General features: G+C 51.7%; 1 protein-coding gene across 5 annotated transcripts; it reads left to right on the top strand.

The window, feature by feature from the left end:
- Window positions 1-538: 538 nt before the first annotated feature.
- Window positions 539-14,794, top strand: LOC103552400 (C-type lectin domain family 18 member A-like). Of its 5 annotated transcripts, XR_011537989.1 has the most exons (14): window positions 558-692; window positions 857-1,101; window positions 1,713-1,804; window positions 3,819-4,058; window positions 9,473-9,570; window positions 10,010-10,131; window positions 10,313-10,420; window positions 11,056-11,148; window positions 11,530-11,636; window positions 12,266-12,395; window positions 12,723-12,819; window positions 13,490-13,529; window positions 13,786-13,877; window positions 14,399-14,794. XR_011537989.1 is itself a non-coding variant. In XM_008522355.2 (13 exons), exons 2-13 carry the CDS (start codon window positions 963-965, stop codon window positions 14,434-14,436), a joined length of 1,356 nt encoding a protein of 451 aa, XP_008520577.1. In that variant the 5' UTR covers window positions 558-692; window positions 857-962; the 3' UTR covers window positions 14,437-14,794. The 5 variants fall into 5 exon arrangements, 4 of the variants coding, with proteins under 4 accessions (XP_070468434.1, XP_008520577.1, XP_070468433.1 ...); XM_008522355.2 differs by lacking the exon at window positions 13,490-13,529; XM_070612333.1 differs by lacking the exons at window positions 12,723-12,819; window positions 13,490-13,529 and having other exon boundaries at window positions 539-674.
- Window positions 14,795-24,214: the final 9,420 nt, after the last annotated feature.

Here is a 24,214-nt window from a genome sequence, read left to right as displayed (position 1 = left end):
CATTTATTTTCTAAAAAATGAGAGCCACAGGACAGAGCTGCTTCAACTTATCCTGGTGGGATTGTGTGGGCCGCGGCCAGGCCCCGGAGCATCATGGCAATTCACTGCCCTCCTGCTACAACGGCTGTTTGTCTAGAGGCTGACTTGTTCCCAGCAGGACTCGAGTCAGCCAAGGGCATCACGTGCTCTCCTCCCCACTGGCTCGCCTTGCCCTCTCCTGGCCTCCAGTCACGTGGGTGTGTGTGTGTGCGGGGGGCACCAGGGCTGGGGCCCAGCCCCCTACACTGCCCAGACTGTCCTAAGTCACCCTTTTCCTCCCACAGGTGCAGTCCCAGCCCACTCCCCTACAAACCCACCGGTCGCACCTGTCTGGTGTGTGGTTACCACCTGCCTATGTTTAATTCATGGATGGGGGTTGGGAGGAACTTCCCAAGAAAAGAAAGAATTCCCCTGGGTCTTGCCCAGTCCCTGCCCACCCGCAGGGCACATAGCATGAGCCAGGGCCTGGGGCTGGGAGTGGAAGCTGCCAATGGGCCCGGAGGACACTGTCCCAGCCTGGGCACAGCCATCATTCGTTAATCCACAGCACTGGAATGTCTGCGGGCCAATCAGGGGGTCTCCAAGGGCTCCCCAAGGGCTGTAATAATCCTGCAATGATTAGCAGAGGCCACAGGGTCAGTGCACACTGCTGGGTAGGTTGGTCGGCTGTCGGCGGGGAGGGCTGGCCAGGCCAGTGGCCAGAGGAGGGTGGGAGCCTCGGGACTGGAGCTAACTGTCTGTCCCTTTTCATGCCAGCGTCAAAGGGAGGCTGTTTGGACACACCGATTACTCACAACCTCCCCCTTTTGTCTGCCAGCCCAGCCTGACTCCTGGAGTTTGTGAATAGCTCCATCCAGCCTGGGAAGCGAGCTGGACAGAGCTGGACGGCTGAGCCAGGCCGCACCGGGGATACCAACAGGCCCATGCTGCTGTCAGAGCCCACTGCTGGGATGGGGGGCTGCCGGCCTGGCCTCCTGCCCATGCTTCTGGCTCTCCTCCGCATCGCCTGGGCAGAGATGCAGTCACTCCAGCTGCGGGAAGAGCAGGCTCCGATGCCTGGAGGTAAGGAGCACCTGGGCGAGGAAAGAGGTGGAGGAGCTATGAGCTCTACAGAGGAGTGCTGGGGGATTTCTGGAAGCCAGTTCCCAGGCCTGAGTCCTGGGCAAGCTGGTGTGGTTTAAAGAGCGACCCTCAGACAGTCCAGGGGCCCTAGACAGATGGGGGAGGCTGGGGAGAGGAAGAATGAAGGGGAGTGGGCCCAGGCCTGGGGATCAAGGAGGAATACTGGCCCGGAGCCTGCAGCTTGGGCCCCAGGAGAGACTCAGTGGCTGAGAGGAGCCCCAGCCAGGGGGCTGCTGCCAACCCAGGGCTGGTTCCCTCCTCACGCTCAGCCCCCGGCCGCTGTTTCCTTCTATCACCCTCACCCCCAGCTCTCAGCCCAAGCACTCTATATCTCAGTCTCTCTCCAACCCCTACTCCTTTCTCTACCTCTCGGTGCCCCCAGCCCTCTGCTCCTGGCCCTTCCACACACACCCACCATCCTCCTGTCCCATCCTAGGTCTTGTTTCCCAAGGGCAGGGCTGCACTCTCCTGTTGCCATAGTGACCCCCACCCATCACCTGGGGTTGCCCAGGTCCTGCTGCTCAGGCAGCCTGACCTTATCCCTGCCCCAGCCCTGAGCAGGAAGGAGAGTTTCCTGCTCCTCTCCCTGCACAACCGCCTGCGCAGCCGGGTCCACCCCCCTGCAGCCAACATGCAGAGAATGGTGAGTACCCAGGGTCGCTGAGGGGTGGCTGGAGGGGCAACCCCAAAGAGGACTCAGGAGGCTGCGGCGGGGGCAGGAGTCCTTCCTCCTGGACAGGGCAGGAGGGACAGCCAGTCACCTTGCCCAGTGAGGGGATGTGCATAGTTGCTGGGGGCTCCACAGCTTTCTGCTCCTCAGAGGGGCAGTCCTTTGGCTTTTCCTCGAATCCCATCCCGTTGTCCTGGATACCAGGAGACATGGAAGGAGCCAGCAGGAAAGAGGAGCTTCACAAAGGAATCCCAGCAGGATTGGAGGGGCAGGGGACTGGGAGGGGGGCCGGGGCTTGTGTGTGACCAGGACCCAGTGCTTCTCCATGGGTTTGTCTGGGCAACTAGGAGGGGCCCCTCCAAGTTCCCTGCTCATTCACTGGGGCCCAGGGAGGGGCGTAGGGTTTTCCACCACTCCCATTGCGGCTGCGGGGTTGGAGGTATCATCCTGGGGCCCAGAAATGCTGCCCCCATAGTGTGGGATCCTAGCTGCCCCAGCCCATGTTAACAGGCCAGGGAATGAGGGCGGATGGGGCGGGGGCGGGCAGGGTTCCCCATGGCTGCCTCCCATAAACTCCTCTGAGGCTTGTGTAGCGATGGCGACCTTGAGCGCTCAGGGGTCAGTTTCCCAGGAGGTGGGGGTGGGGCGGGCAGGCAGGTGGGGGTCGCCTCTCTCCCTTTTTCCCCCTCTGCAGCAGCTCTGCTCCTCCTCTGGCCCAGGTCCCGGCTCCCACTCGCCACTCGCCACACACCCAGCCCTAGAGTCTGGTGTGGGGCACTCCTCATCAGCTGGTCAGCAGTCTCTACACTGTTCATGGCCCTTTTGCCAAGTCTTAGAAAACTGTGTTTCATAAAAGATGCAAGCAGAGCCCCAACCCTCAGCCTCCCTCACACCCACGGCTTTGGCTCTACAGACCCCTGCGGGCCTCTGGGGCTTTTACCCAGAAGAGGCTGAGGCCCTTGGCATGGGGTTGCCGAGGGGCCCCGGGCAGTCCCCACTGCCCTCATCAGAGGCAAAACCACAACCAGCATCTGCTGGAGGCCTGCTGTGCATCAGCCCTGAGCACAGGGCTTTCCTCTCTGCATCCATTTAACCCTCATGACAATTTTATCCGATATGTAACTTATTGGCCGCATTTTACAGATGAGGACGTTGGGTCTCATGGAGGTTGGGGACTGCTGGAGGTCACACAGCTGGAATGAGGTGGCTGGACTCGACCAGGGCATGGTCACGGGGGAACACGTGCCATTCTGACTGCCCAGCCCCTCATTTCAGGGGAGGGAGGACTATTGGGTGGGGGTGATGGAGGAGGTCAGCCAGTGCATGGGTGGGCCAGCTCCAGGGGGCCACAGCACAGAGGCCCAAGAGCCCCCTCACACCCCCTGTGGTCCTGTTTCCCTGTTCATGCCCCTACACTCCAAGGCCAGGGAATAGACACAGCGACAAGGCTGCTGCGGCTTTTTGCATAGAAGAAGAGAAGCTAAGTGGAGCAATTTCTGACAATGGCCAGGGCTAGTTGTACCTAATGGAGAACACAGAACCAGTTTGAAAGGCTTGGGCACTGCCCAAGGCTCACATTACCAGATGGGAAAAATTACAGCTGAAGCCCATCCCATCGCCTGGGCTGCCAGTACTCCTCAGGAACACCTGTCCCCCTGGGCGAGGGCTGCCCTGGGAAGGGCCTGAGGCTGCCCACCCAGGAGTCGGGAGGATGCGGACTCTCAGTCTTGGGCAGAGCCAGCCTCTGGGGCAGGAGTGCAGACACTGCAGGAGCTTTTTCCAACACACCTTGGAGAGCTTCTTGCAAGTCCTGTCTGACCTTCCCTGGCCCTGGTGAAGTGGGTGGAATCAGCTCAGAGAGGTTAGGCGGCCAAGCAGGACTCCCGGTCCAGTGCTCTTTGCATGATCCAGCACCCAGTGGGGGAATGGGATCACTGAGGCCTGGCCTAGAGGTCCTCTACTGCTGTCTCTGTTTGTGCCACCCCAGGACTGGAGCGAGAGCCTGGCCCAATGGGCTCAGGCCAGGGCGGCCCTCTGCGGTGCCCCGGCCGCAAGCCCAGTGTCTGCCTCTGGGGCCACCCCGCAATTGGGCTGGAATGTGCAGCTGCTGCCTGTGGGCTCGGCATCCTTCATCCACGTGGTGGGCTTGTGGTTCGCAGAGGGGCAGCAGTACAGCTACGCGGCAGCGGAGTGTGACCCCAATGCCACCTGCACACACTACACTCAGGTGAGACCAGGGTACCAGATGCCAGGCCCCTGGGCTCCTGGAGTCAGCTCAGAGGGCTACAGTTTGTCCTAAAATTGGTGGTTGCTTTTTCTCCAATTTGTTTAGTTTTCTGTTTTTCAGCTTTAAATATAAAATATTTTTAAAGTAAATCAAGTAATGGCTCCCTCTTACCCCACTACCTAGATTTAGAAAATGTTAACTTTGTTTCTCATCTCTTTTTAAAAAACCCAAACAACGAAGCTAAACTCAAGCCCTACTTGTGCCCTTTCTTCTGTTCCTCCCCAGAGTAACATTCCTGAAGTCCTGAAGTCCAGGTGGATCACTCCCAAGCATGTTCCCCCCCTTTTATTTTCACTCAACAAACATTTGTTGAGTGTCTTCTATATACCTGGCATTGTTTAGGTGCCGGGCTACAGCACTGAAGAATACAGGCAAAATCCCAAGCGTGTTTTAATACCTCTAGTACACGTGGAAGTGTTCTCATACCTTTTCTGTGTGTGAAGGTGGGTTGTGTGTTATTAAATCCCACACAAGTGCTCTCTCTCATGTCTCCTTTTGCATTTGTGTTTATCACTCCAGACCAGGTATGTAAGATTTATTTCTGTTGATCCAGATACCCATGGGTGAGTGATTCATTATGAATAAGCTGCAATTTATGGGCATCTAGGTTATTTCTACTTTTTTACTATTACATGTCATACCGCAACCGCAAATCCTAGTTCAGGTCCTCTTGTCATACGTGTCCAGAGTTTCTCTAGGACACACTTGGAAGGGTAATGGCTGGGTCGTCGAGAGCCACATGGAGACCTACAACATTACTAGCTATTGCCGGAGTGATGGCACCAACTTTCCCTGTGTTGTCGAGTTCCTTATAATTTTTCCAACTCCAGGCTGTGAAATGCCACCTCATTCTGTTTGGGTTTTTTTTTAGGAAGGTTGGCCCTGAGCTAACATGCCCTGAGCTAATATCTGTGCCCATCTTCCTCTACTTTAAATGTGGGACACCAGCACAACATGGCTTGATAAGCGGTGCTAGGTCCACACCCAGGATGTGAACCGGCAAACTCTGGGCCACAGAAGCGGAGCATGAGAACTTAACCATTATGCCGTCGGGCCAGCCCCCACTCATTCTGTTTTTAATTTGCATTTCCCTGATTACCTATGAGACTGAGCATATTTTCTTAATTGCCTGTTGATTGTGTCTTTTCCTTATTAATTTGTAAGCATCCTTCCTATATTTCTTATACTTTTTCTTGGTCATCTGGATAGCAAATACCTTTTTCTAGCATATGGCTTGTATTTTTTCTTTATGCTATCTTTTATAAGATAAATCTTTTAGAAGATTTTAATATTAATGGAATCCATTTTATCGGGTTTTTTCTTTATAGTTCATCCGTTTGTTGTCTTATGTTTAAGAAATCATTTTCTACTCTGACATTGGAAGGAGAGTCCTCCTGTATTTTATTCCAAGGTTTAAATGTTTTCCTTTTTCATACTGAAGTCATTAAGCCACCTGGAATTTTTTGTGCTTGGTGTGACGTAGGATTTCTCTTGTTCCACATGGACACACTTTATTGAGTGTTGAATCTTTCCTCCACTGACTCATAATGCCACCTCAGCCATGTACCGAGCTCACATATCCATACAGGTCTGTTGCTGAGTTCTCTGTTCTATTCTGTTGATCTTTCTGTTCATCCCTGCACAAATTGTGTTTTAATTATTATGATTTTATAAAAACTTTTGACAGGAAAATCTCTCATATTATTATTATTGTTCAAAACTTTCTTGGCTATTCTTGGCTCCTGATTCTTTTATATGAATTTAATAGATAGCCTTTATCAGGTTATAGACATTTCTTTCTAATCCAAGTTTGTCAAGGATTTTAAAAATCATGAATAGGTCTTGTGTTTTATTAAATGCTTTTTCTGCATCTTTTGAAATAATCATATGGTTTTTCCATAATTACTAAAGTGGTGACAAATTTGTGTGTGTGTGTGTGTACAAAGCTGTTACATGACACTGGATCTTCCTGGTCACATATTTTAAACATTTTATTATAGAAGATTTCAAACATATACAAAGCAATCAGAATCATTGAATGAATCCCCATGTACCCATCACCCACCGTCAACAATTATCCGCTCATGGCTTCATAGCTCATCTTATTTGATCTGTATCCTTACCTATTTCCCTTTCCTCCTATATTATTTTTAAGCAAATTTCAGACATCATATAATTTTATCCATAAGTACGTATATATCTCCAAAAGTTTGCTCTTTTTAAAAAACGTAATCAGAATACCAACATCAATATATATTTTTAAATATTAACTCCTCCTTGCCTTCCTACGTGCAGGGCAGGCTGTAATTTATCTATGCACCATATGCTATAAGTTATTCAAATGCTAAAATACTTACATATTAGTAAACAGTATGCTACCCCAAGTCCCCAGAATGTACCTGGCCTAGCCTCTTCCCTGGGACACCTAGGATCTTTCCTATGATCTAGAACCAAAAGGTGAAGGCCTGGCACTGTAGTGGGTATCCAGGATCCTACTCCAGCCCGGCATCTGGTCTTATTGGCAAGCACCCATGCCTACTGGTTGTTAAATATTTTGAATATCTACCTACTTGACATGTCATGTCGTGTGAAATAATGTGATGCGGTGTGTGTGCATGTGTGTGTTGTTGTTGTTAATTCATTGCTGGATTTGGTTTGCTAAATATTATTATTATTTTTATTTTGGTGAGGAAGATTGGCCTTGAGTTAATATCTGTTGCCAATCTTTCCCTTTTTGCTTGAGGAAGAGTGTCCCTGAGGTAACACCTGTGCTAGTCTTCTTCTATTTTGTATGTGGGACGCTTCCACAGCACGGCTTTATCAGTGGTGTGTAGGTCTGCACCTGGGATCCAAACCTGCGAACCCTATGCTGCCAAAGAGGAGTGCACAAACTTAACCACTACAACACTGGGCCAGCCCGCTAAATATTATTTGATAGTGAAATTGACCTCTGATTTTCTTTTCTCATACTGCCCTAACTTGAGTTATAGTGATGCTATATTGACCTCACAAAGTGAGTTGGAAGCTTTCCTCCTTTTCTAATTCCTAGAATAATTTCTATAATATTTGCTATAACTCTCCACTAAAACTATTTGGGCATTGTTCTATTTTTGGGTTGTTTGTTTTTTGTGTGGATGTGGATGTATGCATGGATTTTTTAAAAAAATTTTATTTTTCTTTTTTCTCCCCAAAGCCCTCCGGTACATAGTCGTGTATTTTTAGTTGTGGGTCCTTCTAGTTGTAGCATGTGGGATGCCGCCTCAGCATGGCCTGATGAGCAGTGCCATGTCCACACCCAGGATCTGACCCGGTGAAACCCTGGGCCACCTGCAGCGGAGTGTGTGAACTTAACCACTTGGCCACGGGGCCGGCCCCCTTTACATGGATTTTTAACTACTGATTCAACTTTTAGAAATGGTCATAGGTCATTTCAGATTTTCTGTTTCTTCTTGAGACAGTTTTGCCAAGCTTCTATTTTCCAGGAAATTCTCCCTTTTATATTTTTCAATTTATTGGTCATGATTGTTCTTTTTTTTATTTGTTGCAAAGTTTATTTTATGAGTTAATTATAAATAGAATAGCCCATGCATAGTCTTTCAGATTCTGAAAAATGAATTGGTAAAAAAAAGGGTTGGTGGCTTGTTTTTCATTAACATTCAATTACAAATGTAATATAAGCTCCTGAATCTATACAAAAAAATGCCAGGTAGACGGTGACAGTGAGAAAACTTAAACTTTATAATTGTTAATTATTTAACAGAGATGTAAAACTAGAATTAAACAGATTTTAAAAATACTTACTGTGTCGGTAGCTATGTCCTTTTAAAATTCCCAACTTTATTTGTACCTTCTCTCTTTTATTCTTTATCAATCTTCCCAAAGGTTTGTCTATTTTAACAAATTAACTTTTTGTTTGTTTTTACCCTTTTTATTAATTTCTGCTCTTATTTTTATTACTTTCTTCTCCTTTATTTGGTTTATTTTATTATTCTTTTTTATATTCTTGGTATGGGTTCTCAGCTCATTAATTTTGTCTTTTTTCATTTCTGTTCTATGCCTTTAAAGCTATACATTTCCCTCTAAACTTTGTTGGCTGCATCCCATAAGTTTTGATATTTAGTGTTTTCATTGTCATTTAGTCCAAGTGTTTTCTATTTTTCATCATGATGTTGTCTTTGATTTTGAAGTGTATATTTACGTTTCTAAACTATGCTTTCTCCTTTACTTACTTCTAAATTATTTACTTTAGATTTTATTGCATTGAATTCATAGAATGTGGCCTCTAGGATATCGGTTCTTTGATATCTGGTGAATCTTGCTTTATGGTTTAGTGAACCACAGGATCAACATTTGCAAAAGTTCCATGCACTCCTAAAAAGAATGTATATTCTCTAATTGGTAGATACCTATATATGACTACATGTTCATATCTGCCTACCTCATACTTGTCATTTTTAGTGGTTACCAGAGTTTACCTAGCCATTCCTGTGTATTTACCATTTCTACTGTTTCCAAGTTGTCATGGATTCTAAGACTTTAAATACAAGTTTGAATACTGTTAAAGACCTATATCTGTGAGGTTTTGCTGCATGACACACTACCTCCAAATTTAGCATCTTACAACTCTGCAGGTTGGCAATTTGGGTTGGGCTCAGCTGGGAGGTTCTTCTGGTCTTGGCTAGGCTGACTTGTGCAACTACAATCAGCTGCTGGGTTGCATGGTTGGCATGGGCTCAGCTGGCTCATCTCTGCCTTATGAGCTCTTTCAACCTCCAGCGGGCTTCTTCATGTGGTGGCTGAGCATGAGAGTTCTATGAGAGTGAGTGATCATTGCAAGGTCTCCTGAGGCTTAGTTTCAAAACCAGCTTAGTATCACTTGTGCTTTATTCTGTTGGCCAATGCAAGTCACAGGGCCAGCCAGGTTCAAAATGTGGGAAAGAGAGTCCTCCTCCTGATGCAAAGAAATGCAAAGCCACATTTAAAAGAGGGGGCCATAGGGAGAAGTGAAGGGTTGTATCCATTTTTGCAATCCATCACAAGACCTTTGATGTCCAAGACTTGCTTTTGCCACTCTCCTCCACCCATCCACAATCTCCCCTCCCTTCAGGTATCTGCTAACCCTCACTCCGCACCTAGAAAGCTTTTCTAGACTATTCCCGCCCATCCTCATAGCCCTGCCTAGCACAGCTGCAGCTCCTGAGGCCCCAGGGGGGTGAGGGAGCTGTCAGTCTGCCTGGTTTGGGGCAAAAGCTGTGTCTCCCCTCCCCAGGCGAGCATCATCTGTGCTGCTGGCCCCTAGACTTGGAGTGGGGGTGGCCTGTGATAGAGTTTCTGAGCCACTGTGTCTCCCGCAGCTCGTGTGGGCCACCTCGAGCCAGCTGGGCTGTGGGCGGCATCCCTGCTCTGGGGCTCAGGCTGAGCTGGAAGCCTTTGTCTGTGCCTACTCTCCCGGGTAAGCCCCCACCGCAGCAGCTTCCCTGCCATCCCCTGCTGGGGTGGGGGGGGGGACACTTTCACCAGGTGAGATGCCCATCCACCCACCCAAAAGGCCTTTACCCCTTGGTCTGCACCTTGGTCTGTACCTTGGAAGAGGGAAGAAGGGGGAAAGGGAGAGGGTACAGAAGTGGGCAGCATCTACCGTTCTGGCCATGCAGAATGTGGCTTCTCCTCAGATATCCTTCCGGGAGGCGCTATCCTGCTTCCGGGGAATTTGCCAGTATGAGTTTGGAGGTCATCTTTTCTTTCCTAGGAAATCTCCCTGTCTCACCCAGCTCCCTGACTCCCTGGCTGGGCCAGAAGGAGCTGAAGGGGCCACTGGGGCAGGCAGCAAGGCCCGTTCCTGCCTTGCCCAGGGCCAGGCCCTTCCAGCCCTCTGGTGCTTGCTCTCACAGAGGCAACTGGGAGGTAAACGGGAAGACAATCGTCCCCTACAAGAAGGGCGCCTGGTGTTCACTCTGCACAGCCAGCGTCCCGGGCTGCTTCAAAGCCTGGGACCACGCGGGCGGGCTCTGTGGTAAGTGCCCCATGCTGCTGCCTCCTCCTGGAGCATGGGGTGCATGAGAACTTGATCTAGTGACCTTGGAGGAGGGTGGCAGCATCCTGAGGGGCTATCCTGGAAGCCCTGGGCCTCAGCACCCAGAGAGGCACCTGCCTGGAGAAGGCCCCCTCTAAGAGTTCCCTCCTCATCTAACCAGAGGTCCCCAGGAACCCATGTCGCATGAGCTGCCGGAACCATGGTCATCTCAACGTCAGCACCTGTCACTGCCACTGTCCCCCTGGCTACACGGGCAGATACTGCCAAGGTGAGGGGCACCTGGAATTCCAGACCACAGCTGCCTGGGGGACCCAGTGAGTGAAGTCTGGGCCCAGCGCACACGCAGGCGCCCCGGGGGGTGAGGAGGTACTGAGCTGGGATGCTCGCACACATGCTCATGTGGTGTGTCCAGGGACTGCACTACACTCACTGAGAGGGTTTTGAAGGAGTCTTGAGTGAGTTAGAGGGTGCTGACCATGTATTTGCTGATCTGCACACTACATATAGTCATTCAACAAGCGTTCATTGGGCACCGACTATCTGCCAGATCCAGAGCTGTGCAGGAGATTCAAAGTGGAATCAGATTTGGCCCCTTAGGCTCTGAGGTGGTGGGAGGAGGACAAAATTAGGATCCAGAAGTGGATTCTTGTCCCACTGTCCCCACTCCCCAGCTCTGTGTCCATGGACAGATTGCCTTCCAAACCCGAATTTGCTCCTCTCTACAATGAGATCAAACCAAAGACACCAAGGGTGGCAGCGGTGGAAGGCCTGATGGGTTCCATCCCTGAGAGGGATGTTCTTGCCTTGGTTGGCCATTCCCCATGCATCTGTGGCCTGCGAGGGGCAGCATGGGGTCCAGGGAATGTGGGCTGAGCGCCATCCCCTCTTGCCCCATCCTGGCAGTGCGGTGCAGCGTGCAGTGTGTGCATGGCCGGTTCCGGGAGGAGGAGTGCTCCTGCATCTGTGATGTTGGCTACGGGGGAGCCCAGTGTGCCAGTGAGTCCTGCCCCTAGGCCCCTGAAGGGTCAGGCTCCTCCCAGACTCTCTCGGTGGAGTGCTGGATCCAACTCATACCAGCTCACAGGAGCCCACTGCCCACATCTCTTCCCCATTCAGTGACATCACATCGGCAGCTTGAAATTGGCCATGGTGGGGTATTTACACCACAGAAATTGGCAAATGCTACACATCGTAGATTTTTTCTTAGAGCGAGAGCTGGTTGTTACCCATTTTCCAGTACACCACTGACCCCCACCCACTCTCCAGCTTAGAGCGGATAGCCAGAGGAAGGGGCACCTTGAGCTTAGCTTCCTGGCAGGGCAGAAGGGGTAACGATTCTGAGGTCCCCACACATGAACTCAGGCTCCCCTCCCCCAGCCAAGGTGCACTTTCCCTTCCACACCTGTGACCTGAGGATTGATGGAGACTGCTTCATGGTGTCTTCGGAGGCAGACACCTATTATGGAGCCAAGATGAAATGCCAGGTGACGGTCAATCCCTGACTTCCCAGGGACCCCCCAGAGTCTCAAGCGAGGGTCTTAATGGAGGGACCCTGGACTAAGAGATGGTTCCCTCGACTTCTCTTGACCTGACTCTCATCATTAGTATAAACCAGGAGTCACAAACTCAGAGGCCCATGGAAGCCTGGAGGTCACTTAATGAGCTAAAGGACCCAGGGATGAGGACCCACCCAACCCCCCTCTAAAGGGCCATCTTAAGTCAGTGCCAGCTGCAGGCTGCCAGACAGGAATACGAGTTCAGGGAGGCCAGAACTTAGGATTTTTCAAGAGAATCGGAAATTCAGATTTTCATTGGCATCTTGGGATTTATTAACGTCAACAACCAATTCAAATGTATTTAAGACACTGAGCAGATGAAACAAAACCGTTCTGAGGCCAGCCTGGGCCCCTGCGCACAGAGAGAGGAGAGGCAGGCAGGGGAGAGGAAGGGGTCCCCTACTCTAAGAGGCAGGAGGCCGTGGTGGGGGTGATGACGACAGCCTGGCCAGCACACAGATCTGACATCCATGACCGCGGTAGGGTGGCAGGCTGGGCAGGAAGGGCTGGCCTCAGCTCTGGGGCCCTGCCAGCATGACCCAGAGTGGGGGTTACAGGGAAAGGGCGGGGTGCTAGCCCAGATTGAGAGCCAGAAAGTGCAGGACATCCTCGCCTTCTACCTGGGCCGCCTGGAGACCACCAACGAGGTGACCGACAGTGACTTTGAGACCAGGAACTTCTGGATCGGTGAGTGCCTGACTGGCTGGGGGTGCAGTGACTGCAGGGGCTGGGATACCCCACTCTGCTCCAGGAATTGGGGCCTTGGAAACCCAGAGCACCACAGGAAGGGTGTATGTGGTGAGGGCTTGGAGCCCAGAACGGGGTCAGTAGTCAGGAGGTGACCCCCTTCCCTGGGAAGAGAGCTGAGGGGAGGGAGAACCGCCAGCGAGTCTGGAAGAGCTAGGAAGGGGGCTAAGGGCTGGGGGCTGGGCAGGCATTAAGCAGGGAGCCTGGGCTCTGGGTGCGGCCCAGGGATCCCCAGTAGTGGGGCCAAACTTGGCTGCTGTGGCCCAGGGCTCACCTACAAGACCACTAAGGACTCCTTCCGCTGGACCACTGGGGAGCACCAGTCCTTCACCAGTTTTGCCTTCGGGCAGCCTGACAACCAGGGGTGAGTCTGGGGTGCCTTCCCTCCCAAGCCCACCTTCTCACCCGGGCCTGTTGCTGAGCCTCCCAACAGCACTGAAGAACCACCACCCGGCCTGCTGCCTGGCTGAGCCCTCTGAGGGTCTGGGCCTTCCCTGGTGCCCAAGAAGTCCGGGCACAGCTGGGTGCAGGCACAGTGCTGAGAAGAGGCTCATCCTTGGCCTCCATGTAAAAGAGAGAGAACTCAAGAAGGCTTCGTCCGTGCACCGGTCCCCATCGTCCCCTCAGCTGTTCCTCCTCTCCTCCACCAGCCATCCACCCCTCCCCCCACCACGCTCCCTCTGTCTGTATCAATACACTGATTCTGGCATCCATTATTTAGCTATTCGCCCACCTGCACCCATTCACACACACATCCACCCACCAGCCAGCCTGTATTGAGGCCCTTCTGTTTATGTGGCCCTGCCCTGGTCTTCAATACCCAGGAATGCCCAGGGCAGGAGTGACAGGGCTGAAGGTAGTCAGGCTGTGTGGCCACCAAGGGCTCCAAAGACCTCGCCTAGCCCTCCCCCTCCTTGACAGCAGCCAGGCCTATGTCCCTGGTCCATCACCTAGAGGAAGTTGGCCTGGTCAGGTTCCCAGGCACACCTTCTCCCAGCTGGGAGGCAGAACGGACATGGGCTTGTCTGTTCCAGGTCCCCCCACCTCATTGACTGGTGTGGCTGAGTGCTGGAGGTGGGTAGGTGGAGTTGCTACCCCAGTAGGGGGTTTGCCAAGGCCTCCCAGCTTCCCTGAGAAGAGCTGCAGTGGTCTGGGGAGCAGGCGTGGGTCCTGGAGTGGGGGTGGTCTGGCTCCCAGAAGCCCCATGTGCAGGATGGGGGCACATAGGCCTCTTAGAGGCAGGGAGCCTGCTGGGTGGAGGATTTAAGCCTCCCCAAAATTCCTAATTTCATTCCTTTACCCTGAGCACCTGCCATTCGGGCCCTGGCAGGTTTGGCAACTGCGTGGAGCTGCAGGCCTCGGCCGCCTTCAACTGGAACGACCAACGCTGTAAAACCCGAAATCGTTACATCTGCCAGTTTGGTGAGGTCCCTCCCATGGCTCCCCTCCTCTGGTCCCTGTCCCCTGGGGTACCCACTGGCCCACTCCAGGTGCTAGGATATCCAGGTCACAGGCCAGAGAGTGTCTGAGCACACAGGGCACCAAGGATGTCCTGCTCAGGGCCTTGTTGTACCTTCGGGCACCTGAGGCCCAGAGGAGGACAGATGGGCCCAGCTTCACATAGCATGTCCACGCAGTGACAGGAACAGAACTATAGCTGGCCAGGGATTTCTCCAAGGTCTCTTTCCTCCTGTCACTAAAGCCACTACTTGGGGAACTGTCGGGTTCCCCAGTGTCCCTGATTCCCCAAAGCCCCATGAACTAAGGTGGGGGCAGAGGTGAAACCTGGCCCAGAACCAGCTTCCAGCAGTACCTGCTGGCAGGGTCTGGAGCTCCACGAGGGACCGTGGCCATGGGCACTTCTGAACCAAGTGCAGCAGGGTCCCCATCCCAGGACTGCCTGGGCTGCCACTGTGCCTCACGCTCTTATGCTTCCTTTCCAGCTCAGGAGCACATTTCCCGGTGGGACCCGGGGCCCTGAGGGTCGACCAGACATCTCCCCTGCCAGACCCTGCTTGCTTGTCTGCCCACCTTTCTGGAACAAGGGCCAGTCCAGGACTACAAGCCCAACATCCAAAGAGTCTTAGATCTTACAGGAAGTGGAGCAGGGGGTACAAGTGAGGCCAATAGGGAGCCTGGCACAGGGAGAGGGGAGCCTGGGGCTGCTCAGCCTGCTGTTGATTGGGAAGATGGGCCTCAATTAGGTGCCAAGGCAGAAGCCAGGGCCAGTCGTCAGAAAGGACCAGTCTCCTCCATCTGGGCCGGACCCTCTGTGGCAGACGGAGGTTCCTTGCTGCCCAGGATGCACCCCACAAGGGATTAAACTAAGTTATGAATCAGCCAGACTTGAGAACGCTCATTTTGAAAGGGAATTCAGACAACCCTGGATGATCCTAGGACCCAGAGGGAACCTGAGATTTCACTGCTGGTGTCTCCTACCCACCCTAGTCCCTTCACTGGTCACCCACGTAGCCCAGACCCCCTCTGTAAGTTTTCAAGTTCCCCAGTGGGGTAGGAGGCCAGCCTCCCTGCCTCAGTGACGGGTCTTTTTTTCTAGCAACTCCCAGAGCTAGGACCCAGGAAGACGGGGTAGAAACCACTCTGAGCTCCTGTGTGTGTCTGTGTGTTGTCTGCCCTGGTGGAGTACTTTCACAAATGCAGGACTGACAGTGGAATCAGAATCTGGAAAGTACCATCCCCTTGCCCAGCTCCTCGAACATCACAGCTCATCATAGCTCACACTTACACGTCAGGCACTGCAATTAACACGACGTCGAGTAACTCATTTAAACCCTCACACATCCTGATTTTATACTGAAGAAATGGAGTCACAGAGAGGTTGAGTAAGTTGCCCAGGTCACACAGCTGGGAATCAAACCCAGCCAGTGTAGCTATCATTTAACCTTTCTATTTTCTTTTGGTGGTTCAGCCTGTTTCATTGCAGGAGTGGGGAAAGCTCTCTTGTGCCCTGGCTCAGAGCACAGGAACGCGCAGGAAGTTTACACACATATCCCCAACTGTCTCAACCACCCAGCAAAGGCAGCCGTAGTTGGGGGGTGGCGGGGGCCAGTCACAGCAGGACCAAGCCCCAGACCACTACCCAGAAATTTGCCCAAGGTCACCTGCAAGGGCCAGGCCTCACACTTTCTGGGCTGGCTTGCCCACTGCACTCACTGCGTCGTGGGAGGTGGGAGGTGGGAGGCATCACCCGTCCCCCTCCCCTCTCTTCCTTGATCCTGTCGGGCAGAGACTGCAATCCGGCCACAAGCTTCTCTTCGGGGCACGGCCACTCGGCAGGAGCCATGGACGCCCGCGCCGTGAGACGTGGCCCTATGCCCCAGCGGCTCCTACCCCAGCGCCCTGCCCAAGTGCGCGCCCAGAGCCCCCTCCCTGCCTTCCCCGCAAGCCACCCCCGCGGCCCACCATCCCTGCAAGCCCACTCTGCAGCTCCCCGGGACGGTCCCCACTCGCTCCAGCTGTGCCTCGCGGGTCACCCGGCCGAAGCCCTTGAGCAGGCCGCCTCGCCTGCGCCCCGTGGCCGCTCAACTGCCCATTTCCCGCGCCTCCTGCCTGCGCCCGCTGCGCTGCCCCCTCCTCATGCCCACTGGGCGATGGCACGCTCCGGGGGCGAGGCGGGGAACCCTGGGCGCCCCGGGCCCGCGCTGGTCCCTCGGTTGCCAGCAGGTGTGTCGGAGACAGGAGTGTGCTTTGCGCGCGCCCGCCAGGGGTGCGAGGCATGGCCGGGGTGCGTGCTGCCAAGGCAGCGGGGAAGTGGGGCCATCGGCTGCAGGGCAGGCCGGGGCAACCGGTCCGAGATCCTCCCACCCAAACCCCGCGGCGTCAGGAGTCAGGTGTGTGTAGGCAGGTGTCACTGGGGACGGGGTCTCCTCCCCTATCCCGGCAGGTGTAGACACTAGGTGCAGGAAGACTGGTCTCCAGGCTCCTTCCTTTGCTGCCTCCTGTAAGGCCACAACCAGGGAAACTGAGGGATGTCTATCGAGTCACCTATGTGGTCGGCATAGCCTGGAGCTTTGGACACCTGAAGGAAGACCCACTGATGGGGCAGGTGAGAAACTTCACGGCGTGAAGAGGCTATGAAAGCTGGGGAGCCATTTGCCTCCTCTGGAGTTCACTGCCCCACTGTTGGCTCACTTGTTTCCCTCTATTTCACAGCTCCCTGCCAGGCAGTGCCTGGGGCAGCCCCAACTCCGTCCATGCTTCCTCCGTTAGTTTTTCATTCGTTCTCTCAGGTACTCCTGGCCCCTGCATCTCCGCATGCCCAGCATTCCTGAGAGAATGTCCACTCTGTGGATCAGAAGGTGTTGACAAAGGAATAGGAGAGTGATTATGATAAAGATTCTTCATCTCCCAGTGGGTCCCTTTAGTGAGTTCTGCAAAACTTACAAGACCTGACGTACAGAATATTTGTTTTTGTAGTTTTATCTTGGGAACTTGTTTTTACTCCATATGGTAAACTCTTCTAAGCCAGGGTGTGTATTTTCCCAAGTCTATAAAAATCCTGGTGCTTCCTTCGTGTATGGGAGGAAGGGATGAGGTCCAACCTAGTTCTTTAATCTGTTTTTTTGAAAGCCCCTACCTGTGTTTAGCTTTCCCCCCAGAAGAAAGAGATAAGTAAGACCAGCTGAGTGCGGCCCAAACTGAGTGGGGGCCAGCTGGCGTCCAGGGACAGAGGGAAAATGTGGAACAAGTAGTCGATGCTTCCAAGGAGAAAGCAAGCCTTCTCCTGAGGTTTTCCCCAGAGCTGGGCAGAGGACTCCCTTGGAATGCCTTCTGGCTCAAGATAGCCTTCTAAAACCTGGTTCCACAAGGCAGAGTTTGTTTTTTGTGGGGTTTTTTAAAGATTTTATCTTTCTTTTTTCTCCCCAAAGCCCCCTGGTACATAGTTGTGTATTTGTAGTTGTGGCATGTGAAACACCGCCTCAGCATGGCCTGATGAGCGGTGCCATGTCCATGCCCAGGATTCGAACCAGCAAAACCCTGGGCGGCCAAAGCGGAGCGCACAAACCCAACCACTCGGCCATGGACCAGCCCTGGCAGAGTCTTCTCTTGTCACAAATGTAGTGGCCTGTAGGTTCTCCAAACATTTTGGCTGCAAATCTCTGTAAAAACTTGAGCATGGGGGCCGGCCCCATGGCTGAGTGGTTGGGTTCGTGCACTCCACTTCGGTGGCCCAGGGTTTCGCTGGTTTAGATCTAGGGGACAGACATGGCACCACTCATCAAGCCATGCTGAGGCAGCATCCCATATAGCACAACCAGAAGGACCTACAACTAGAATATACAACTATGTATTGGGGGGCTGTGAGGGGGAAGAAGAAAAAAAGAGAAGATTGGCAACAGGTGTTAGCTCAGGTGCCAATCTTTGGGAAAAAAAACAACAAGTGCTCAAGCAAATCCTTATACACAAAGTTCATAGCAGCACTATTCACAACAGCCAAGAGGTAGAAACAACCCAAATGTCCATCTGTGGATGGATGTACATACAATGAAATATTACTCAGCCCTTAAAAGGAATGAAGTACTGGAGCCGGCCCAGTGGCCCAGCAGTTAAGTTCGCATACTCCCTTCTGCAGCCCAGTGTTTGCCAGTTCAGATCCTGGGCACAGACCTACACCCGGCTCATCAAGCCATGCCGTGGCAGGCATCCCACATATAAAGTGGAGGAAGATGGGCACAGATGTTAGCTCAGGGCCAATCTTCCTCAGCAAAAAGAGGAAGATTGGCAGCAGATGTTAGCTGACGGCTAATCTTCCTTAACAACAACAGAAAGGAATGAAGTACTGATACATTCTACAAAGTGAATGAACCTCAAAAATGTTATTTTAAAGTGAAAGAATCTAGTCACAAAGGGTCAGATATTGTATGATTCGATTTATATGAAATATTCGGAATAGGTAAATCCAGAGAAACGAATGCAGATTGGTGGTTGCCTGGGGCAACAGGAGAACAGTGGACTAACTGCTTAATGGGTAGGGGTTGATAAAATGTTTTGGAATTTAGATAGAGGTGGTGGTTGTGCAACATTGTGGATGTAGCCACTGAATTAGTTAATTTCATGTTATGCGAATTTCACCTCAATTTTTTTTTAAAAAAGGGGCAATGTTGGTCACAGGATCCTGGGGAGAGTCAGAAAGCCAGGCTAGGCCCTGTGCTGCCAGAAACAGTGCCCCAACTCCTGCTGCAAAGCCAGTCTGGGTCCACTCCCGTGCCACTGCTGCCAGGCAGAGGAGCTGCAGAGCGTACTCTCACAGCAGCGATGCTGGAGCCACCTTTGTGGCAACCCCACCTCTGCCGTAGCAACTAACTCTGGCAATCCAGTGCCTTCCAGGCCTCTGATACCCCAGACACCAGATTCCCATTCAGCTGCAGCCTCTCCCTTCAGCATTCCTGGTGTCGTGGCCCTTCCCTTACCAATGTATTTCTCGAGGCTGTGGCCAAGGGTGCATCCTTGGGGCCATCTCAGGGTTCGTGGGTGGAGGTGGCAGTGAGCAGGACCTACCTGAAAAGTCCATCCGACATGCTCCTCATCGGGAGGCGAGGCAGCAAAATGCAGTGGTTCTCCAAGTTGGGCCGTGGACCAGCAGCTTCAGCATCACCTGGTAACTTGTTAGAAAAGCAAATCTACTGCATAGGAACCCCTCAAGGTGGGGGCCTGGCAATCTGGGTTTTAACTAGACCTGCAGGTACTTCAGATGCAGGCTCAGGTGTGAGAGCCACTGGCCGAGGCAAAGAGCTTGATCTAAAGTCAGACCACCTGAATTTGAGGACAGCCTCTGCCACTTACTAACTGTGTGACTTTGGGCAAGTTACGTAATGCCGAGGGGGACCAGCCGTCCCAGTTTGCCTGGAACTGTCCTGGTTTAGCAGTCAAAGCCCCTCATCATGGGAAACTCCTCAGTCCCAGGCAAACTGGGACAGCTGGTCACCCTAAGACATCCCTCTGCCTCATTTTCTTGTGTAAAATGAGGATAATAAAATGAGTTAACACATTACAGTGTTTGAAACAAAGCCTGATGAGACTGGTAAACACTGATGAATGTCAGCTCGGCTGAGCCAGCATCCTGATTTTTTTATTCCTTCAACATTATACCATCCTAACCTCATTTGTTCCTTAAGTAAATTTGTTAAATAAGTAAAGTGCTTAAAGCTGTGCCTGGCACAGAGTAAATGCTCACTAAGTCTTAGCTATTCTCATTATTAATATTAGCTATTAGCTGATATTATTTGTCCACAACTGAGCCCAGATTTCAAACAACCCTTAGAGCAAACAATTAGCACGACCCAGCTACTGAAGCCAGCCCCATAGACTCCTAACTATCCATATGTTCAACCCCATCTAACATTATTGTCTTCTTTCCCGGGTCCTCTGGCCTCAGAATCCATTCCCAGATGACTTTGCCAGGTTTTTGCCAACATAAATTAGCAAAATCTCCCGGTTCTTTTGGTGATTCAATATTCTCCTCCCAGCTTTGGAGTCATTGGCCCCTGGGGGCCTGCAGGCATCTGACTTGTTATTTCAGTCTGGATGAAATGAGGGGTCGGGGGTTAGGGCACACAAGGGGACTTCTTCAGGGAAAGGTCATTACAGGGTGGATCCTTTAAGGAAATGCTGGCTGCTGGCTAAAGGAACTCTCTGTGGTTACACATGGGCAAGGGGGGAGGGAGAACCCAGGCTGAGCGAGGCCCTGCCACCTGCAGCACCTGGTTTCCTGCTCACCCAGGGCATCAGCACTCAGGTGGCCAACTGGGGAAGCAGGAGGGTGGAGAGCCACTTGGAGGATGCCTGGCCAGGCCTGGAAGTGGCGTGTATCCCACTCACCCATGGCCACTGGCCAACCCTCAGCCACATAGCACACTAACTGCAAGGGAGGATGGGAAACTCCACCTGGATGTGTGCCCAGGATGAAAGGGATATGGGTCTGCCAATTAGCCAGCAAGTTTCTGCCACCAGGATCTTCAGAAAGACCAAGACGATTGCTTTTGCTGGCAAAAGAGGCTCCATGAGGGTGGTGGTATGGTCCCCAAGTCTTCCATACCTTCCTTCAGAGCCTCGTTCTAGTGGCCTCTGCTCTCCACTCTTTCCCAATGGGAGACCTGGTGAGGGTGTGGAGCTACCTGATGGTGTCATTTTATAAGCAATGGTCATGCTTTTAAGTTTGATTTTTTACTCTCTCAACCTTGTAGCTGCAAGTTATAAAAATTCCCTGTTTTTGTAACCATGCCTTGAGCTGAGAATTTGGACTCTCATCTTATCTTTCTGTCCTTTAAGCTATGAAGTGCCCTTAGCACAACCTCCTGGCCAACAACCCTTGACTTCATGGTAATCTTCCTACTCTTGTATGGCAGGAGGCTCAGGTCCCCAAAGCCTTGCCTTTGATGGGCACTTTGTTCTGGGGACCACAGGATTAACTGTCTCACAACGGCGTGCCATGGGCTGCTGGTGTCCTGGCCCTTAATACGAGCTGGATTTTCACTGTCCTCTAGCCACTTGCCAGCCTTAGATTGCCCCCATTTCCCCAGGGCGTCTTGCTCCATCCACTCCTAGTCCTATTTTTGTGTCAAAGTTCTTAGTTTTAAGCAACAGAAACTGATTCTGGCGACTCTAAGTGAACAAGGAAGTTGTTGGAGATACTGGTTAGTTCCCAGGAGCTCTTGGAAAGGTCAAAGGGTCAGATCTGGAAGGGACTCTACTGCCCCTGCCTGGCACAGACGCCACAATCAGCACCACCAACATGGGTCGGAGGTGCCACCGCCTTTGAACAATGGATGTGTCTGCTGCCACTGCCACCATCATTTGCTGAGATGGGCTTCTTCACATTGGCAGCTTTAATTCAAAGTTGGGCATGTGGGTCTGATTGGTTATGTGCCCAGGCCCTCGCTGCAAGGGAGGCTGGGAAAGGGAGGCAGACAGAAGCATTTTCAGCTTCTTTCATGTTGTGGGAGGCAGGTTCTGACTCAAAGCTGGGGGATTCCTCTAACACAAGAAGGGCGCTCAGATGTGGAGTGGCCAAAAGAAAGCTTCATGTCCACTTCAAGAAGCCACCTGGTGCACTGGGGACTCGGGCCTGCAGCGCTGGCCTTGTCAGCTCCATGTTCTAACCAGGGGCCTCGCCAGCCATTGGATCCTGTGCAGGGCGGAGCAGGTGATAGAGCAGCCCTGTGCAAAGGCAGCATGGCCTGGAGGCGCTCACAGAACCAGGCTCTGTGTGTAGCTGAGCCCACCAGCTATCTTCCAGTAAGTCCTCTAACTTCTGGGAACACTGTCGTGGTTTCGAGGCATGGGACTGAGAGTTCATTGTTCCTCTCAGGTTGCTCTCCATGTGACCCTGGACACATACAGTAGCCTTTCTGTAGGATGGAGGTACTAATAGCATGGACCCTGTGAGGTCGCTGTGAGGATCGCATGAGAGGATGGATGTGCAGTGTGTAGCACAATGCCTGGCAGATAGTTGGAATTCGGTAACTGTTAGCTACTGGTTGCTGATGAGGATCAAGGCTGCCCCAGGGAGAGAAGCCCAAAGCGTCCTGCCCTACATCCTGATCTATATCATCCTCCGGGAAGCATAGGATGTCCTGACCTGATCCGACCTGATTCCTACCCGAAGTTATAGGACCACCCGATAACCAGATCCCACCTGCACTGATACTGTTTTAATGATTTTTTTCATGATCTTTCCTTTGTCTTGTAAAGAAATAACTCACATACTTATGCCTTATAAATTTAGCCCTGCCCTCAACCCACTGCAGCTCTTACTGCCCATGGGTCCTGCGCCCATGCTACTCCATGCTATTCTCTGAATAAAGGAGCACTACTGCCAGACCTTGAGAATCCAAGAAATCTTTCTTTCGATTCCTTGGTTCACCAAGCCTGCATCATTTCCAATCTTTAATATTGGGCAAAATACAATGACTTGTTCCTTTCTTCCTGGGAGCACTATGAAAACGTGTCGTTTGCATCCGTTTGATCACTTCAGGGGTGGACATGTCTGGGAGTTGGCTCAGGGAACTCTGGGGACCAATTCTTCAATACATCTGCCCCCTTCTACTTCTCTCCTCTTTCCTTATTCTTGTCCTTTCATCCACTTGGCTTCTCTGTTTCCACCTTCTGCCTTCTTCTCACCTGACTGCCAACCTCCTTGTCCTTACGACATCTATTCTCACTCCTTAGACTCCCAGTCATTAATTTTCCTATTTCCTGCAGTCGAGCACTCACAGCCTGGGGGATAGGGAATCCGTGTGAGGATCTTTGGCAGAGATGAATATAGAGCAAAGACCTCCACCCCATTTCCTGGTGCTTGGCCCCTATGATGGTTAATTTTTCTTGAGGAAGATTAGCCCTGAGCTAACATCTGCTGCCAATCCTCCTCTTTTTGCTGAGGAAGACTGGCCCTGAGCTAACATCCATGCCCATCTTCCTCTACTTTATATGTGGGATGCCTACCACAGCATGGCTTGCTAAGCGGTGCCATGTCCACACCCGGGATCTGAACCAGCGAACCCCTGGCCGCTGAAGCGGAACATGAGCACTTAACCGCTGAGCCACCGGGCTAGCCCTACATGATGGTTAATTTTATGCGTCAACTTGACTGGGCCATGGAGTGCCCAGATATTTGGCGAGACATTATTCTGGGTGAGTCTGGGAGGGTGTTTTCAGATGAGTTTAACATTTGAATCAGTGGACTGAGTAGAGCAGATCGCCCTCCCTCATGTAGGTAGGCTTCATCCAGTCAGTTGAAGGCCTGAATAGAACAAAAAGGCTGACCCTCACAAGTAAGACTGAACATTTCCCGCCTGACGGCCTTGAGCTAAGACATCGGTTTTTCCTGAGTCTGGAGCCTGCTGATCTTTGGACTACAACTCTGCTAGTGGCTCTCCTGTGTCTCCAGCTGGCCAACTGCAAATCTTGCGATTTGTCAGCTTCCATAATCGTGTGAGCCAATTCCTCATAATAAATCTCTTTCTATATGTATATACATCCTATTGGTATGGTTTCTTTGGACGAGAACCTTGACTAATTCAGCCCCTGAATGGAGGTGGGGCACAGCCATGACCCTGTGGGGGATCAGAATTGGCCACCCCAAGTGTGTCTCTTTGGCTTGATTTTTTGTTTTTTTTTAAAGATTGGCACCTGAGCCAACAACTGTTGCCAATCTTCTTTTTTTTTATTCTGTCTTCTCTCCCCAAATCCCCCAGTACACAGCTGTATATTTTTAGTTGTGGGTTCTTCTAGTTGTAAGGCTTGATTATTTTTAAGAACAAAAGACTCTGAAAGAAACTTTGACCTCCCCCCAATTGCCTTAAAGAATTTAAATAGAAGGGCCCATTCCAGGAAGGAGCTAATACCGTAAGATAACTGTAACTCAATGTAAAATGTGTCTCTCAGGTCACATTGTCTATAGTTGGCCTATTTGCATTTCCATCTCCACATAAATTGTCTTCCTCCCCCTTGAAGTCTCAAACTGCTATCCCCAACACCCTCTTTTGTCTTTAGCTGAAAATAGTATTTAAGGTGGTGACCTCTGACATTTTGGCAAGTTGCTCAGTTTTCCTGGGTGTCTCCCATGTATACATGTTATAAAGCTTTGCTTGATTTCTTCTTGTTATTCCATCTCATGTCAATTTAATTCATAGCCCAGCCAGAAGGACCTAGAATGGGTAGAGGAATTGTCTTTCTCCCCTACAACCCTATACTTGCCTGCTCTGGGCTGCAGATGGCAGGTGGCCAGTAAGATGGCCACA

Source organism: Equus przewalskii, chromosome 3, assembly GCF_037783145.1.
Source record: "Equus przewalskii isolate Varuska chromosome 3, EquPr2, whole genome shotgun sequence".
Classification (NCBI taxonomy): Eukaryota; Metazoa; Chordata; class Mammalia; order Perissodactyla; family Equidae; genus Equus; species Equus przewalskii.
This window is presented reverse-complemented; position numbering and strand designations above follow the sequence as displayed.

Bases quoted from the DNA above. Each gene is read 5' to 3' on its own strand.
- LOC103552400 (XM_070612333.1), top strand. From the start codon at position 963: ATGCTGCTGTCAGAGCCCACTGCTGGGATGGGGGGCTGCCGGCCTGGC. The intron at 10,421-11,055 runs GTGAGGGGCACC...CCATCCTGGCAG, and splicing joins CACGGGCAGATACTGCCAAG to TGCGGTGCAGCGTGCAGTGT. The intron at 11,637-12,265 runs GTGACGGTCAAT...TGGGGGTTACAG, and splicing joins GAGCCAAGATGAAATGCCAG to GGAAAGGGCGGGGTGCTAGC.